Raw genomic sequence first — 17,396 nt, 5'->3', positions numbered from 1 at the left:
TCCACCTCATTTCTGTAGCTTCTGCTCCCATTTGGGCTGTTGTGCCCTAGAACCCAGAGCTTCCCTGGGCCTCAGACTCCAGTCTCTGCTCACATTGGACCAGACTCGGTTCCCTAAAAGCCTCCCTCCCCGTGTTCCCCTGCTCTGTAATACTCAGTCACTCCCACCGCCTGAGAGCTGGCATTCTGGAGCCCCATTAAGGGACCACCCAGCCACATCTCCTCAGCCCCAGACCTCCCTTCAGGCCAGCTTCTCTTCCCCTCTTCCCACAGCTGTGTCCCTGCCCCACCTAGGCTTCCCAGCATGGCCAGGACAAGTCCAGACGCCTCCACGTGGGGCTTGGGGCCTTCCCTGACCACCTGCTGACCCTGCCAGCCTTCCTCTGTCTCTCTCAGCCCTAGGACTGGAGAAGCCTACTTGTTGGGTGGGTCAGACAGCCCTTGATGGGATCCTGGCCAGCAAGCCAGCCGTCATGTAGGCCCCATAACAGCCCTGGTCCTCCATTTTGCAGAGGAGGAAACTGAGGCACAGAGAGGAGAATGAAAAGGTTAGAGGCATTCATTTAACAAATATTTTCTGAGTGCATACCATGCACCAGGTGCTAGCAGGGGGTCCCTGGGACCTGCAGAGAGCAAGTCTGTCCTATTCGCCACTCCCAGTACATAGTAGGTGCTCAGTAAATCTTTGTGGAATGAATGAACAGGACCTGGTACACAGCAGGTGCCAAACAAAGTTTGCTGAATGAATAGGTGAATGAATGGATTGCCTGCAGCCCTGTATTGTTTGCTAGTGGTTTCTCACCTTTGTCTGAGTTCCTTAAAATAACTGCAAGGCTCTGCCAATCACAGAGTCTTACTGTGAGCCAGACCCCTGCCTCCGTTTCTTACCAACAACCCCACAGAGCAGGTTCTATTGCTATGCCCATTTTACAGAGGAGGAAACTGAGGCCCAGAGAGTTAATTAACTTCCCCAAGGTCACTCAGCTACTAAGCAGCACTTTAATACCTCCCAAATTGGGATCTTATCAATGACACCATCAACTCACTTGTAAATCCCCTGCGGGCAGAAACCTGAAGGTTCTTATCAACAGCCCAATGGTCCATCACATCTGAGGCATTGCCCTGGCTCCTCACCGCAGCCCGGTACCACCTTCCTGATAAGGAAACCAAGGCTTGGAGCTGGGAACTTTTTCAAGAACCTTAGGGGTGAGAAGTGGCAGAATCCCCATCTTCTGGAGCCTGGCCCAGGGCTCTCTCCACAGCCCCTTCATCCTTCCTGTCCCCGCCGCCACCTCATGTCCCCAGCACAGGGGCAGGAGATGGAGTCCCCAAACCACAAGCCCTGCATGGGTCGGTGGATGGTTCGGGGGGTCCAGCCAATGACATAAAGTCCCTCCACAACAGAGGCCTGTCTCAATATGCGGGACCACTGGGATGACCTCTGGGATGACCTCTCACCTCTGCCTCTTCCTAAATGGGCAGAAGTGATGAAAACTGACCTTCAGGACCTGCCAGGGGAGCTGGGCATTTAAACTGCACACCCAGGGCTTCCCTGGTAGCACAGTGGTTGAGAGTCCGCCTGCTGATGCAGGGGACACGGGTTCGTGCCCCGGTCCGGGAGGATCCCACATGCCGCGGAGTGGCTGGGCCCGTGAGCCATGGCCACTGAGCCTGCTTGTCCGGAGCCTGTGCTCCGCAATGGGAGAGGCCACAACAGTGAGAGGCCCGTGTACCGCAAAAAAAAAAAAAAAAAAACAAAAAACTGCACACCCAGTGTGCATAACTACACTTGCACAACAGTAATCACAGCGGTAATAGTAACATAAACAGCAGCAGAGACAGCCCGTGCTCCCGGAGCACTCAGCCATGGGCCCTGCCCTCTGCTAGGCTTTAGGAACCCTGGTCCTCACAACAGGCCAGAGAAGCAGTTCCTATCATCTCCACTTTTTAGATGTAGAAACTGAGGCACAGAGAGGTGGAGTAACTTGCCCAAGTCACACAGCAAGTATATGGCGGGTTCAGGATTCAAATCCAGATAGGCCAGCTCCAGAGCCAAGTATATCAGGGAAGACACATAAGGGACTGGACCCCTCTGGGCAGGGGAACTAGGTGGAGGGGTGGGTTGGGCACTTCTCGCTGTTTGGAGGCTGCTGTTTGGTGGTTGTTGCATTAAGTCAGGTGTGTGCATTACCTTAAAAACAAACTTCTCTTGTGCTCCTTTGTCCACAGCGCCCCTTCCTCATCCTGGGAGGCCCTATCCCCTCCTCTGCTGTTTCATGGCTTACCTCCTCGCAAGAGCCCTCCCGAGTTCCGCCCCAGCTTCCGTGGGTGCCGCCCAGGCCAGACACTGGCCACCCATACCCTCTCGGGGCTGCTGGCAGCTGCCTGTGACCTGGTCGTTGAGCCACGCCTTGTGTCATGCTGGTGGGCACAAAGCGCCCCAGCCTGAGCTGGGTGCAGCACGCTGGCCGGCTACGGCTGTCTGGCTGGCTGGCCGTGGGGTTCCATGCCGCAACCTGGCCCTCCCCAAACCACAGAATCCCTCGGTGACCCCCGAGGGTCAACTCTACCAGTAGATCCCATTTGTGCCTAAGCAGTGTGTTCCAGAGTCGGCACACTCTGCCAGAAAGACTCACACCTGCCTCCCCATCCTGGGAAGAGCCACTGTCCAAGCCCGTGTAATACCACAGGGGACCCCATGATCCTCATCTTACTGTCAAAGAGGATGGGTGATTTAGGGAGTAAAGGACACAACACTTCTCCACCGCATGGGCTCAAGTCCCTGCTCTGCTTCTTACCAGCTGTGTGGCCTCAGGCATGTTACTTAACCTCTCTGAGCCTCAACATCCTCATCAGCAAGATGAGGATCGTGGGACTTCCCTGGTGGCGCAGTGGTTAAAAACCCGCCTGCCAGGGGCTTCCCTGGTGGCGCAGTGGTTAAGAATTCGCCTGCCAATGCAGGGGACACGGGTTCGAGCCCTGATCCGGGAAGATCCCACATGCCACAGAGCAACTAAGTCCGTGTGCCACAACTACCGAGCCTGCGTTCTAGAGCCCAGGAGCCACAACTACTGAGCTCATGTGTCGCATCTACTGAAGCCCACGTGCTCTAGAGCCCATGCTGTGCAACAAGAGAAGCCACCGCAATGAGAAGCCTGCACACCACAATGAAGAGTAGCCCCGGCTCGCCGCAACTAGAGAAAGCCCACGCACAGCAACGAAGACCCAACACAGGCAAAAATAATAAATAAATTAAAATAAAATAAATTTATATATAAAAAAAAAAAGAATCCACCTGCCAATGCAGGGGACAGTGGTTCGATTCCTGGTCCGGGAAGATCCCACATGCCACGGAGCAACGAAGCCCGTGCGCCACTACTACTGAGTCTGCGCTCTAGAGCCCGCAAGCCACAGCTACTAGAGCCGGCAAGCCACAACTACTGAAGCCCGTGCGCCTACAGCCCGTGCTCCGCAATAAGAGAAGCCACCTCAGTGAGAAGCCTGCGCACCACAACAAAGAGTAGCCCTCCTCTCACCGTAACTAGAGAAAGCCCGTGCACAGCAACGAAGACCCAACCCAGCCAAAAATTAATTAATTAATTATTTTTTTAAAAAAAAGATGAGGATCATAATGGTAGCCGTGTTTGGACAAGCACACGGAGGCATGTGCCTGTGTTTAGCAGAGCGCCCGGCGTTTCGCAAGCACTCAACCACTACTAGCTGTGCCATGACTATCATTGCTTCTGCTCAGCAGCAGGCACTGACTGAGAATGTATCTCAAATGATCACCACAACAACCCGAAAAGGTAGTTGATATCACTATCCCCATTTTACAGATGTGGAAATGGAGGCTCAGAGAGGTTGAGATGAGTCCAAGTTGCACAGCTGGTTGGTAAGACAGGATTTGAACCCAGGGTTCTCTACCCTGGGGAGCACACCCACTCTTAGTCCCATCATAGGCAGCCTGGACTCGGGGAAGCCCACGGCCCTTCTCGCCCTCATTCCCTGACAGCCAACTGCTGGCTGGACCGGCAAGACTTCTGGTCTCTCCTTCCCACCTGCTTTGGCTCGGCACCTTCCCTCTGCCCTCTGGCTTCCATCAAAGCCTTCTCTCATCCAGATCTGGGGGCAGGGGGGGGTGGTTGTTAATCCTCGGGGCTGACCCAGCTGACCAGCCCTCCTCCTAGAAGTCCTCCCCTCCAGTTCCCTGCACATTCCTTTCTGCCTCTGTCCTCTCCCTCTTCTGTACCTCTCTGCTCCAGCATCCACTGGCCCTGCCCCAGACCCCAAACCCTAGCTCTAATTGCCACTGGCCACGTCACAGGGGCAAGTACAGAAAAGCTCCCGCTTCCTGTGCTGAGCACTTGACATGGAGTCTCTCTTCACTTCCCCACAGCAACCCTGTGAGATGGGGAATACTTCTGGGCCAATTTTACAGAGGAGGAAACTGAGGTTCAGAGAGCAACTTGTTTCAAGGTCATCCAGCTAGTGAGTCACAGCTCAACGCAAACGTGGGGCCGGTCTGAGCTCCAAAGCCCAACTCAGCAGCATGGCTTGAATGGCCTTGTCACAGATTCGCGGGTTATTGATTGGCTCACAATCATAATCCTAATTATAGCTCCCTTTTATTGAGGGCTTTATTATGGCCACGCCCTGTACAGATGCTTCTAGATTATAAAATATAGTATACAGTATAGTGTATATACATACTATAGAACATAGTATAGAAGGAGGATATAAGTGAAGCCACAGCTATTATCACCCCATTTTACTGATGAGGAAACTGAGGCTCAGAGAGGGGAAGTGACCTGCCCAAGACTGCACAGCAATAAATGGCAGAGCCTGGACCCAGCCCCTACCTCCACACTCCGTACTCCTCTGCTGACCTATAGGGGCCTTACATTCAACGCAAAACCCTTTGCCCCTCGCTCTGCTCCTGTCCCAGCCCCCAGATCTCCCAGAGAGACCCCATCCCCAGGGAGTTTCCTAGCCTGAACTCTCTGAGCTGCCTCCCCTCCCCTCTCCCTCTTGGTTCGGGCTTGAAGCACCCTTGGGAGGTTAACAGCTGTCTGGTTTGGGGATCTTCACACTGGGGTGGGGGGAATCCTCTGAGGGACCCTAAGATGGAGCCACAGCCCCTACTTGGTGGCCTGTTTGTCAGGCTTGGTGTTATGTCATCTTCCCAACTACCTCCCAGGGTGTGGGTCATCACCCGCTTATATACAAGCGCTCAGGGGATCAGAGCAGGCAAGCCATTTGTCCAGAATCAGGAGCTGGTGGCAGAGCTGGGATCCAAATGCAGGTCTGTTGTTGGCTATGTTACCCTCTGGCCTTCGCTATGGCTGCTCTGCCCAGTAGAGAGCTGCTGTAGCCTGCACGGACCCCTCTCCACATCCTCATGAAAATGACAATCCCACTACTTGAGCATCACATGATTCCCTCTTTCAGTTTTTCCCAACAACCCTATAGGGGAGGGACAATCATCAGACCCATTTTTCAGATGAAGAAACTGAAGTACCAAGTGGTGACTTAACTGGGTGCCCAGCAGAGGCTGTGCCTTGCTTGGTTCACTGACCTGTAGAATGGGGTCATAACGGCCTCCCAGGGCAGTTGAGGATGTGTGCGATTGTGGAAGCCAGGGGCTCTTGGAGACACGCACTCAGGATGCTCTCAGACAAGGCCTGAGGCCGAGTGTGTTTTTCTCGACCCGCCAGCATCCAGTCAGGGCCTGGCCTGCCAAAGGAAGGGCCCCATGTCTCCTTGAACATTTCCTCAGCCTGGGGATGCCGAGAAAACGATGAGTCATCCACCAAGCACAGGCCTCCCAGGAGCCTGCATCAGGTCCCAGCCGGGGCGGGGAGGGTTCCAAGCTGGGAAGGGGGCCCCGTGAACATGATGACTCCCGAGCTGGCCTCACTGAGACCTGAGTCACCAGGTCTCCTCCATGGCCTCTCACTGCCACATGCTACCAGCCTTGGGGACAGCTCTTGGGTTCCGCCCACTGGACCCTGCCCCTGGGCCATCACCCCAGATGTGTGTGTTTGCCTGCGTTCCTGGTTTCCTAAACGCCTCCCTTTCCACCCAAGAATACTGGGTCAACTGTGACTATCAACCATCCAGCTTCCCTTGCCCCCCCTCTCCCCTCCCCATGTCATCCAGCCCCGGACACTCAACCTCTTGTCCTACCAAGGAACCAGCCCCTCCTCTTCGCCCCAGGCCGGGCTTCTCTCTCCGTGCCTATTTCCCAGCCTCCTGTTTTTCCTTCTCTGTAACACGTCTTCCTCTTGCCACATCTCGCATTCCGAGACTCCTTCTAAAACATGAATCTAACCTTCTCTCCCCTCTACTTAAAAACCCTCCTGCGAACTCCCAGCTCTCCTTGATTCTGACGCACCAGCTCCTCTGAGTGGCTTTCCAGATCCTTCTCTTCCATTTGGCCCCAAGTGATTTCACCAGCTCATCCCACTCAGGATCCCCAAGTGGTTCTCAAGCTGATCTGACCATTCACCCACCCCCACACCGCATCTGAAATGCTCTGTAGAACCCGCTTCTCCAGGAAGGTGGCCCCGGTCACCATCATACACAGCCTGCACTGACCCCCCAAAACCTGTCCCACCCCTAGCCCTTGCTCACATTCCCACCCCCTGGAGTGAGATTTCCCCGTGTTCTGTTCTTGCTGAACAATTTGTTTTGGCCCTCAAGGTCCAGCTCAAATGTCGCCTCCCTGAGGACTCCTTGGACGCCCTCAGGCAGGAGGATGGGTCTGGGCCTTGGGGCTCCTGAGGCCCTCTGAGTGCAGAAGGCATGGAGGACTCTCAGACTCCTGCTCTAAGGCATTTGCTGCCCCCACAATGGGGAGTCCCTTAGGAGCAGGGGCTATTCTGGGCCCTGAGGATAGAGCAGTGAACCAAGCAGGCTGGTCTACCCTGGCAGAGATCATAGCCTTGTGGGGAGAAAGATACTAAATATATAAACTAGTAAAATACATACACAATGTCAGAGGGTGGTAAGGGCTATAGAGAAAATTAAATAGAAAGAGAGAGGGTCCAAGGAACCTAAGGTGGTCCTGGCTGGGTGATCAGGGAGGGCTTCTCTGAGGAGGTGACACTTGAGCAAAGATCTGAAAGAGGAGGGGAACAGCCATGTAGAGATCTGGGGGGAAGAGTGTTCCAGGCTGGGGAAACAGTCAGTGCAAGGGCCCTGGGGCAGGATCGTGTTTGGTAGTTTTTAGAATAGCAAGGAGGCCAGTGTGGCTGACACTGAATGAACAAGGGGAGGGTGGAGGGTGGTGAGGGCAGCAGGCAGCTGGGCCAGATCATGCAGGGCCTGTAGGTTTCAGGAAAGACTCTGGCTCTTGCTTTGAGTGAGACAGGAATCTTAGAGGGTTCTGAGCAGGGGAGGGAGAGAATCTGATTTGCTTTTTGCTTTTGCTGATTTGCTGGTTGTGTGAGCCACAGGGGATTACACGGGGGCAGTGTGGACACAGGGAGCCCAGTGGGGAGGCTGATGCATCTCCAGGCTTGGACAAGGCTGGAGGCAGTGGAGGTGGTGAGAAGGTAAAATGTGAGCTGTATTTTGAAGGTAGAACCAACAGAATTTGAAAATGGTTGGGTGGGGAGGGAGGGGTGGTAAGTGAAAAGAGTCCAGAATGATGCCCAGGTGTAGCCTGAGCCAGAGAAGGATGGAGCCACTGTGATGCGGAGGGTGGTGAAAGGAGCAAATAAGTGAGTGAGTAAGCGAATGAATGAATGAATGAATGACCCCCGGCTTTGGAACCGGATGGGCTCACCCTCAGCCCTCGTGCTCTGTGGGACCTGGAGCTCCCTCCTTCGCATTTGGCCTTAGCCCCTCCATCTGAGGCTGAGAAACCTGGAGTACCAGGGTGGCCGGGAAGACTGGATGCTGCAGGAGTCGTTGACCTTGTGGGGAGAGGACAACTGCTCTCTCTCCCCGCCCCCTGCAGCCTGCCCAGGCCAGGCTGGGCCTGTAGCTGCAGTTGAGGTGAGAGGGTGAAGGTGTGGGTGACGGGGAAGGGTGGCATGTGTCTCCCACCAGGCTGGGTCCGGACAGGTAAGAGGGCTACCTCGAGCTCTGGGAAGCTTTTGTAGGGTGTCCTCAGATGAGGGGCCACCGTGAGCCTGGGGTGGGGAGGTGGGGAGAGCCAAGGCACCTGTGGGCCCCTACCTCCGTGCCCCAGAACTGAGAGGGTCAAAGAGCCACGGAACCCAGGCCCTGCCACTTGCTCATTGTGGTGCTCGGGGAGGTTCCCTGGCCTCTCTGATGCCAAGTTCTCATCTACCTCACAGAATCCAGGGAAGATTAAATGAAATAGAGTGTCTGGCACATGGCAGGGGCTTGAGAACATGAGAGATATGCTCAGACCCCTGTCCCAGGGGGGCAGTCATTACACCAGCCTCACTGTGTTCTCTGGAAGAGCCCAGAGCCCGGAGCTCAGGCTCCTGGCCAGCGACTGGGGCAGGGGTGTGGGGGGGGCGTCGGGTGGTGAAAAGCCTCTGGGCAGCTCACCCTTCTACCTTCCCACCTGGCGAGTGCCTCCAGGCCTGGGTAAAGCCCCCATTCTCACCTCTCCAGCACCCCTCCTTGAGCTCTGGGATTGGGCAATCCCAGCACCAGGAAGGGATTTAAAGGCAGGAGGGGCCACAGGAGGCTTCACTGTGCAATGACTAGGGAAACTGAGGCTCAGAGCAGGGCAGGAGCCAGCTGGGGCAGAGAGGGACCCTGAGCCTTCAAGTTCCCAGCCCTGGGGGCTCATGCCACACCTATGGCCCTCACCAAGACTTCGCTGGTGTTCTGTGTAATTCAGTACAACATTAACCAGGCCCCCAGTGGCACTGGAGACACAGAAATAACCCAGACACAATCTCTAGAGAACCAATAGTTGCTTCCCACCAACTACATGCCAGGGATTTGGCTGGGGGCTTTATTTCCATGATCCCACTTAATATCCAGGACATTTCATCTCCAGCCCATAACCCAGATGAGGAAACTGAGGCTCAGTGAGATCACATAGCAACTAACATTTTGTAAGACTTGCTACCTTCTTAAGGCTCTATATGCATTTATGCATTCATCTTTATACCAGTCTTAGGAGGAAGGTAGTTTTCTCATCTGTAAAATGGAGCTGATAATCCTAAGGCCAAACGGGTGGAAGAGCAGAGCTGGGATTTGTACCCAGGACCCTGTGGCTTCACACCCCAAGTCCTTCACCTCTTCTCTATGTCAGGGTGGGCCAGGGGCAGAAAGTGGACTCAGAAGTCCTTGTTCTAACAAGCCACCTGCCTTGGTGGGCCCTCTCCCAGCTGCCTTTGGCTCCTTCTCCTGTTTTGGGGCCTAGGGCCCAGGCCTGGCTTTGACAGAGGTTGGCAGAGTGACCTCCTGAAGTGACAACAGCGCCTTTTCCAGTTTGCCAAGCCTCTTGGAAGTGGGGCTTTGGAGCCCATTTTCCAGATGAGTAAACTGAGACTTGGAGAGGTCAAGCAAGCTATTTGCCCGAGGTCACATGGCAAGAAAGTGGGTGTGTTAGGATCGGTCCTGGCCTCCTCACTTCAAGTTCAGAAGCCTCTCTCCCACCCTGCCCCCCATGGGGCTTAGCTTTGGGCTCGGTTAGTGCCACCATGGCAAAGGTCACAAGTTTTACCTGTTGCCCTTGTGGAGCAGAGAGTTGGCGTGGTGGGGGAAGAGGAGCAAGGCTGCTGGAAACAAGGAGGTGCTTTGGCCACTATCATGGGGACAGGGACATGGCAACACCTCTTGTGTCCACTCCCTCCCTCACACTATGCTTCAGCAGCTGCTGAGACCCCAGGAGCAGCAAGGGGCCAGGCCAGCAGCTCCGGTTGACTTGGTTATCATGAAGGACACCCCGTCAGCTCCTCACTGCCAAAGGACAGGATGTTCTTCAATAGGATCCTGAACATGTGGCATGCACACGCAGTCACACTCGTGGTCTGCCAATGCCCACACCCCAGGTGCTTGCACATCTGCCAACACAGCCACTCACAATCACAAACATGCAGTCCCCCTCCACCTGTACACACACACACACACACACTGCCCCAGGCCCACAAGCATCCCCAGCCTGCACATGGACAGGCACAGGCACACTCAGGCCCACACAGCCACACTCCTGCATGCACACCCACATGCGCACACATGCTCTAGCCCAGGAGTGCACGTGCATGTGCCTGGTACTCAGTCGGTCCTACAGCCTCTAAGTTAAGAGCTGGCTTGGAGAAGCCCAGGTTTACCTGAGGCTGGGTTGGACCCTTGACCTTTGTCCCTGGGCAGCCCCAGCCACAGGCCCCCCCACCTCCCATCCTCCCAGCAGGGTTTTTAGGGTCCCAATTGGACCTCCTGACTCCCAGACGCTCAGGGATGGGAAGGCAGCCTGTAGTGAAGGAGAGAATGTTCATGCCAAGCCTCGCCCAAGGACGAGTGGGGCATGCTGCCCCCACCACCAGCAGAAAGTGACCCAGGATCCGGAGGAGAGGCCCCGGGAAGGCAGAGCCTGATCCACCAGCAATCACCCAGGCTCCAAACTGCAGCCCCCCTGCCCCCAGAGACCCCAAGACCACATTCACCCATATCACTGAGGCTTAATTAACAAAATAGCCCACTTCTGCCATTCATGAGAAATCCAAACAGGGCCCGTGTCATTGCCAACCTTCTCCCTGAAAGCCCCCAGGACCCAGGACAACAGAGGCCTCCTCCCTTCTCCTCACCCCATACCCATCCTTGCGCGCCCCAGGCAAGTCCCAGACACCATACACTGAGCCAATCCTGCCTCAAGCACCAGTCTGTGATTACAGACATCTTGACTAGGGATTCTTCCGCACTAATTCAGATTAGGGTGTAATGGACTGAAAGCTTGTCATGAAAAGCCCTATGAAGCAGATCAGGCTGTAAGACATCCAGAGAGGGTCAGAAGAGAGGGGTGCACAGACAGCACCCCAGCTCAGCGTGCCCCATTAGCAGTGAGGCCTTAGGGAAGTTCCAAACCTCCCTAAGCCTCAGTTTACTCATCTGAAGGATGGCAGGGACCTCTGGGCCGCTGTGAGAACCTGACGCACAGGGACAGGCACACGGTAGGTGACTCAGAAAGGGTCACTATGGTGACAATTTAGAGAAAAGTAGGAAATACTGAGGTATTCAACTGAAGGTCACAGCATATATTATGTTGTGCTAAGTCAGAGGCCATTTCCTGCCCAGACCAGCGGCCGCAGGTGCCAAAGGTTTACACAAAAGCTCTGGGGAGAAAGGCTGAAGACTGTGAAAATGCTCTCCACTAAATGAACATTGTCTGCAAACTGGGAAAAGACCACCATTAGTCAATTTGGCCAGCGGAACACCTGGGGTCTGGCTCGCAAAAGCCCAGTGCTGAGAGCGGAGTTTGGCAATCTGGCGTTTCCCCCTCGGGGGACGGGGCTCTAATGGGGGGATTCCTGGCATGTGATGGGCCCACGGAGAAGCCTCAGTGGAGCGCAGAGATCTTGGTTCCAGGCCCAGCTCCCCACCAACGGAAACTTCCCCTCTCAGGGCCTCAGTTTTCCCATCCGGAAGATGGTAGAGTTGGGCTGAGAACATCTATCTTCAAGGAGCCTGAGGGCTCTCTGGTCCTGGGAGTTGACAGATGGTCCGGGGCCCCACCCCAGACATAACCTGTGGCCCTTGCAGGCGACGGGACAGCCTCGTTCCGAGAGACCAGAGGAAAAGGAAAGGGGTTGGTCCACTTTGGGGCTGAGGCTGGAATGGAATCGGAGGGTCTCGTTGGCAAAGGGTTTGCTTCCCACCCGCCCCCTCACCCCGGGCTTGGCAGCCACAGAGGCCGGAACAGGCCAAACGCAAGAAATAATAAATCCTAACCAGGCTTTGCCCAGTCAGGAGGCCCGGCTGGCTCTTGTCACAGCAAGATCTTGTCCCCAGGAGCGCCCCGTGCTGCCCAGTGGAGGACTCCGCCCTCCTCCCCTCAGCCCTCCGCCTCCACATCTATTTCCTGTGACAACCTGCAAACCGAAGACCAACTTGCCTCCCCCCCACACACCATGCCCTGGCTTCTGCTCGACCCCCGCCCCGCCCCGCCCCCCAAGCGGGCCCCAGCTGCAGGAGGCCCCGCAGAGTGTAATTCCCCGCGCCCTCCTCTCCGCCCTGGGCCCGTCCGGACAGATTAAGCCTTTGTCACACACACCCAGAAAAGCTCAGGGCCAGATGGGACGGGACAAGTGGTGTCAGATCATCGACCCTCCACGGCCGGGACTCGGAAGGGCCCCAACCGCAGCACCACATATGGCTGTGGGAAGAGGAAAGGGGGCCCACGCAGGGGGCAGCCAGAGAGCAACATGGAAGGGAGATGACATACCATGGCCACCCTGGGGACCTAAGCCCACGCAGGGGCGCAGGGGGCCCTTGTTCTACGGCTGCATGACACAACTCCCATGCCCCCTCTTGGCCGAAATTGCTCTGCCTGCCTGCCTGCCCTCCCTTGGAGCCTCCATGGGCTTCTTGATCGGATCCTGAGCTATGCCCACCCCCACCCCCAGCAGCTGGGTGCCCAGGGAGCAGGCTCTGAGTCCAACCCACTCCAATGCCCCAGTGCCCCCACAAGGCCTGTGGATGCCAAACAAATGTCTCAGACAAAGGTTTGTGGCCCAATGACCTTCACAAAAACCCACCCAGGACAAAACTACAGGATATCTCCCAACTGCCACCAGAGGCAATGATAACTTTACTGTGTGTGTGTGTGTGTGTGTGTGTGTGTGTAAAAGCCAGTGAAGGTAGGGGATATCCTTTGCACCTTTCAAAGAAGGTCCCATTCAGCTCCTCCCAGGAAGAGTCCATGGCTGCCCCAGAATTCCCAGCAGGATTTGTTCCTCTTAGATCAGTGAAAAGGGAAATGGAAATGTAAAAATAATAACTGAGCCCCAGGAAGGTGCTTGGAGCTGGGGGTGGCAGGACTCAGGGCATCTCCTGCGGCTGGCTCCGGTTGACTGGGCGAGTGCAGGTAACTAACGGGCTCCCTGGGGACCAGCAGGCCAGGCAGGTGGGCGTGGGTAGCTTGAGGGGCGGGCTGTTGCAGGAGGGCACGTCTGTTGTGTTTGTCGTCCCCCTGGCAGCCTGGGCAGGGAGGCCTGGGTTCCCTTTCTCTGCCTCCCAAGCAGGTGGTCCCTTGGGAGGGCTTATTATTGGTCTGGGAGCTAGGGTGGAGTCTTTCAAGGCCCCTGTTGCCAGGCAAAGCGGGTCGGCGTGGGCCTCACAGAGGATCCGAAGGCTGGCAGGACCTGGGGCCCAGGCCTAGCACCCAATTTCTGCATGTGGCCTGGGTGGGTGTGTGTTCACTTGCTCCGCCTTGACAGCTCTCTGGCTAAGGGGGTAGGGGGACTGACGGCCCCATCATGCCCACTCCCTAGGGGAGAGGTCGACCAGCTCAGAGAACCGGTGAGCTAGCTGCCCTGTCTGAGGGTCACCTGCCCTCCCAACTCCAGGAGCCAGTGGAGTGGGGGCTCCGGCCTCAGGCAAGAAGGAGGTTAGGCCAAGACTCCCAGCTCCCTGGGGAGGGATAACCAGGATGGGATGGGGGTGAGGGGCACTAACTGACCTGGGAAGCCTGGATGGCTGAGGGCAATGACCCAGGGTAGGGGGTGTGGACCCAGCCAACCATCTGGTGGGTCACTGACCTCGAAAAACCACACTTAGGCTGGGGGCACTAGCCCAAGATGGAGGAGAACCGAAGGGGGTTAGCAACTGGCAGAGTGGGGAGGACTGACCTAGGCTGGGGGGAGGCAACGACCCCTACTCCCCGTGTGGGAGAGTGGCCACCAATTTGGGCTCGGGGAGGGGTCCCTGACTCGATCGGGAGAGGGGGGACAATGACCCAGACTCCCCGCGTTTGGCGGAGAGCACTGATTTAGGCTGGAAGGTCCCCGACTCGCTCAGGGTGGGACACTACCCCAGGCTTCCCCCGGGGAATGCGGTCCCAGCGCGCCCCTCGGCCCGGCCCCCTGCTCTGTGTCCGGCCGGAGGCGGCAGCGGCGCAGATGGGCCGCTGGCGGCCGCAGCGGCAGCGGCGCGGTTATCAGCGCTCCTCGCAGATGGGCCGCCCGCCCTCTGCGCTCACGGCTCCCCACTCCCCGCGGCCTGCAGCCCCGTCCCCTGGGCGAGGGGGGAGGCGCCTCCGGATCCGCTCCCCGTCTCCCGCCTCCCTCTCTCGCGGCCCCCTCACCCCGCGGGCCGGGCCCGGGCGGCTGCCGGGGGGGGAGGGGGAGGGGACAAGTGCACTTTTCGTAACGACCGAATCAATTGTGTGTGAAGAGCCCGCTCCGGCCGGGGACTGGGCTGAGCGCGGGGCGGGCGGGCCGGACGGGGGAGGAGCACGGAGCGGGGAGCGGGGGAGCGAGGGAGGGAGGGAGGCCGGCGCGGGGCGGCCCCGCTCGCTCGCTCGGGCCGGGCGAGGCCGGGGAGGGAGCGAAGGGGGCAGGGAGGGAGGCTGGCCTGGCCCGGCCGGGCCAGGGGCTGAACGCACTAATGGAGGGTCTCCGCGACGGAAAGTTCAAAGCTCAGCAGCACCCCGGGAGCAGCCGCCCCCCCAGCCCCCACCCGCTGCAGAACAATGAGGTCCCGGCGGGGGAGCCGCGGGGCCCACGCCGCACGCCCTCTCCAGGGCGCCCCGGGCCGGAGGGGACGCCCCCGCCCGGCCGCCCGCCTCCTCCCTGTCGGCGGCTGCGGTTCCCCGTCCCCTCCCCCACGCCACCCCGCCCGGACCGGGCCGGCCCCGGGGACGGGGGAGGGGAGGGATGGATAGGTCAGGCCGCCCCCGTCCCAGGGAGGGGGGAGCGAGAGGCCCGGGGGGCGGAGGGGGCGCCCCACCCACCCGCGGGAGGCTGCTCCTGCGCCAGGCTGCGGCTCGGGCTGCCCCTCCCCGGGCCAGCCCCGGGTGGGGTCGGGTAGACAGTGCCCGGGCGGGCCCCCTCCCCTGGCGCTGGGAAGCCGAGCTGACTCCCCGTCCCGTGGCTGCCCCTGCCCCCCCGCCCTCGCGGCACCACCCTCCACACACACATACACACGCACGCACGCACACACACACACAGACACACACACACCACACCGCCCAGCCGGCCCGGGGGCGGGAGCGCGAGGCGCCCGGGACAGGCAGCCCCGGGGCGGGCGGGGGGAGGCTCGGGCTTCTGAGCAGCCGCCTGCTGGCGGGGGGAGGGGACGGGAGAACGGAACATGCTGGGGTGAGCAGCCCGGGACAGCCCGCCCGGCACGGCCCGGGCAGCAGCGCAGAGGGGGGCAGGGACGCCCCGAACCCGGAGCGCTGCCCGGGCTGGCTGGGTCTGGCGGGTGAGCAGGGACGCGTGCGCCTCGGTCGGGCCAGACCCAGGGACAACCTCAGGGACACACGTTCGGACACACATCCACACCCCCACCCCGCCCCCGCCCGCCCCGAGCCCCGCGGCGGGACCGGCCCGCGGCCGCCGCGCGCGCACTCACCGAGCCCGTCTTGACCGGCACATACACCACTTGGCCCATCTTGGGTTCCCGGCCGCTGCCCAGGCGGAAGCCCTTGGAGCGCACCCAGAACTGGAACTTGCCTTTCTCGCCGGCTGCCGGGCCGCTGCCCGCGCCGGTCCCGCCGCCGCCCTGCAGGACCTCGGCGATCCGCTGGTATTTGCTGCGTGTCACCGTCTTGGTTTTGGCCGAGTCGCCGTAGGTGCGCAGGCACCAGTCCCGGAACTGGCGGCCCAGCTCCGAGTCCCCGGGGCTGCGCTCGCGCTCCCAGCCCCCGCGCAGCAGCAGCGTCGGTTTCGGCATCCTCCCGGCGCGCCCGGCGCCCTCGGGGGCGGGCCGGCCGCCGGGCCGCCCGGTGCCGGGACTGGGCTGGGCTGGGCCGAGCCGGGGTGCGCCGCGGCCCGGGCTGTCCCGCGGTGTAGCTCCGGCGCGGCTGCTTGATGGGCACGGGCGGCGGCCGGACGCGCGGGGCTGCGGCGCGCTCTGTCCTGCTCGGGCGGCGGCGGCGGCGGCGGCGTTGGCGGCGGCGGCTCCGGCTCGCCTCCTGCTCCGCCTCCTCCTCCCCCCCGGCCGGGATGCAGGAGCGATGGAGGCAGCTCCGGGCCCGGAGGTGCAGAGGGGGCGGGACGCCCCGCGGGCGGCCGGGGGAGGCGGGAGGCGGGGAGCGGCCCCGGGCGCGGAGAGCGAGACCGAGCCTGGGCGCGGGCGGCGGCGGCGGCGGCTGTCAGCTCGCGCGGCTCATCCTGCTCCTGCTCAGGCTCCCGCTGCCGCTGCTCTTCCTCCTCCTCCTCCTCCTCCCGCGCCCGCCTCCACCACGCCGCGGGATCCCACCTGTTAGAGCGTCGCAGCCTTCGCCGCCGCCCCCCTTCCCGCGCCCGCCCGCGGGGCCCAGCCCCCGCCCTGGCCAGGCCCCTGGGGGCGCGGGGGCCGCCGCGCCCGCAGCCGCCGGTAGGGCAAGAGCCGCAGGCGCGCAGTTCCCAGCCCAGGGACCGAGTTCCCTCTGGCCGGGCCTGGCCCCGAGCCTCGCAGGCCGCTCTCAGCCCGGACCCGGCGGCCTCGCAGGGAGTAGGGCGCAGACCCCGCCCGGCCGCAGGCGTCCCGGCCTCCCCGGGCGGCCCCGCCCGATTTTAGCCTGGCGCTGGTGGTACAGGGCAGGGCCCCTTCCCTTCCTCTCGGAGACTGGCCTGACCTCTCCGGTGCGAGCCCGGCGCCAGAAGAGCAGTGTTCCCCCGGGGAACCCCAAACCGCCGCCCTTCGGAGGCCCCCAAACTTCCTCCCCTCTCACCTCACCTGAATTCCCCGAAGTTTGGCCTGTCTTGGTTCTGCTAACGCCACTGGTCTGGGACAGCGCCAGGCCCCAGAGAAGTCGTCAACATTGACCGGTGGCCTCACTCAGGCCAGCCCCACCAAGGCTTGGAGCAACGCTCAACACACCCACAAATTCATCCCGAGACACCCTGCCTTCCTGGGTGCACCTTGGCCTAGAATCACTGGCTGAGTAAACTCAAGTGGATATGCCATCCCGCTCCTCCCCGGGCAGGACTGACCTTGGGTAGAGCCAGTCCCCTTCCCCTTAATGAGATTACTAACATAAATAAAGACACAGGCCAGTTCCCCGGGATATCTGCCCTCCTTTGCTTAACAGGTTTGAGAAATTGCTGAGCTTCTCCTCCTGCTGCTTCTCTTCCACCCTCAATGTCCCCAGGCCACTCCTGCAAGCAAGTCACCACCCACGCCTGAGTCCCAGATTTTGCCCAGTGCAGGACCATTTTTTGCCCAGGAACTCCTGGCTACCCTCATCCCAAGGTCCCCCACCCTGGTACCTACAGAGTGCCAGGTCCTGGCAACTCTGAGCGGCAAAGGAGACTGGCCCAT

General features: G+C 59.7%; 1 protein-coding gene across 1 annotated transcript in view; it reads right to left on the bottom strand.

Annotated features, from left to right (window-relative positions):
• NOL4L (nucleolar protein 4 like) overlaps positions 1-15,839 on the bottom strand; it is a 130,786-nt gene extending 114,947 nt beyond the window's left edge. Inside the window, exon 1 of the mRNA XM_060120280.1 lies at positions 15,504-15,839. Coding sequence (XP_059976263.1) covers positions 15,504-15,824 — 321 coding nt within the window. The 5' untranslated portion in view covers positions 15,825-15,839. The remainder of the gene's footprint in view (positions 1-15,503) is intronic.
• Positions 15,840-17,396: the final 1,557 nt, after the last annotated feature.

This window comes from Mesoplodon densirostris, chromosome 16, assembly GCF_025265405.1.
Source record: "Mesoplodon densirostris isolate mMesDen1 chromosome 16, mMesDen1 primary haplotype, whole genome shotgun sequence".
Classification (NCBI taxonomy): domain Eukaryota; kingdom Metazoa; phylum Chordata; class Mammalia; order Artiodactyla; family Ziphiidae; genus Mesoplodon; species Mesoplodon densirostris.
Note: the sequence above shows the minus strand (reverse complement) of the source record. Positions and strands in the feature narration are given on the sequence as shown.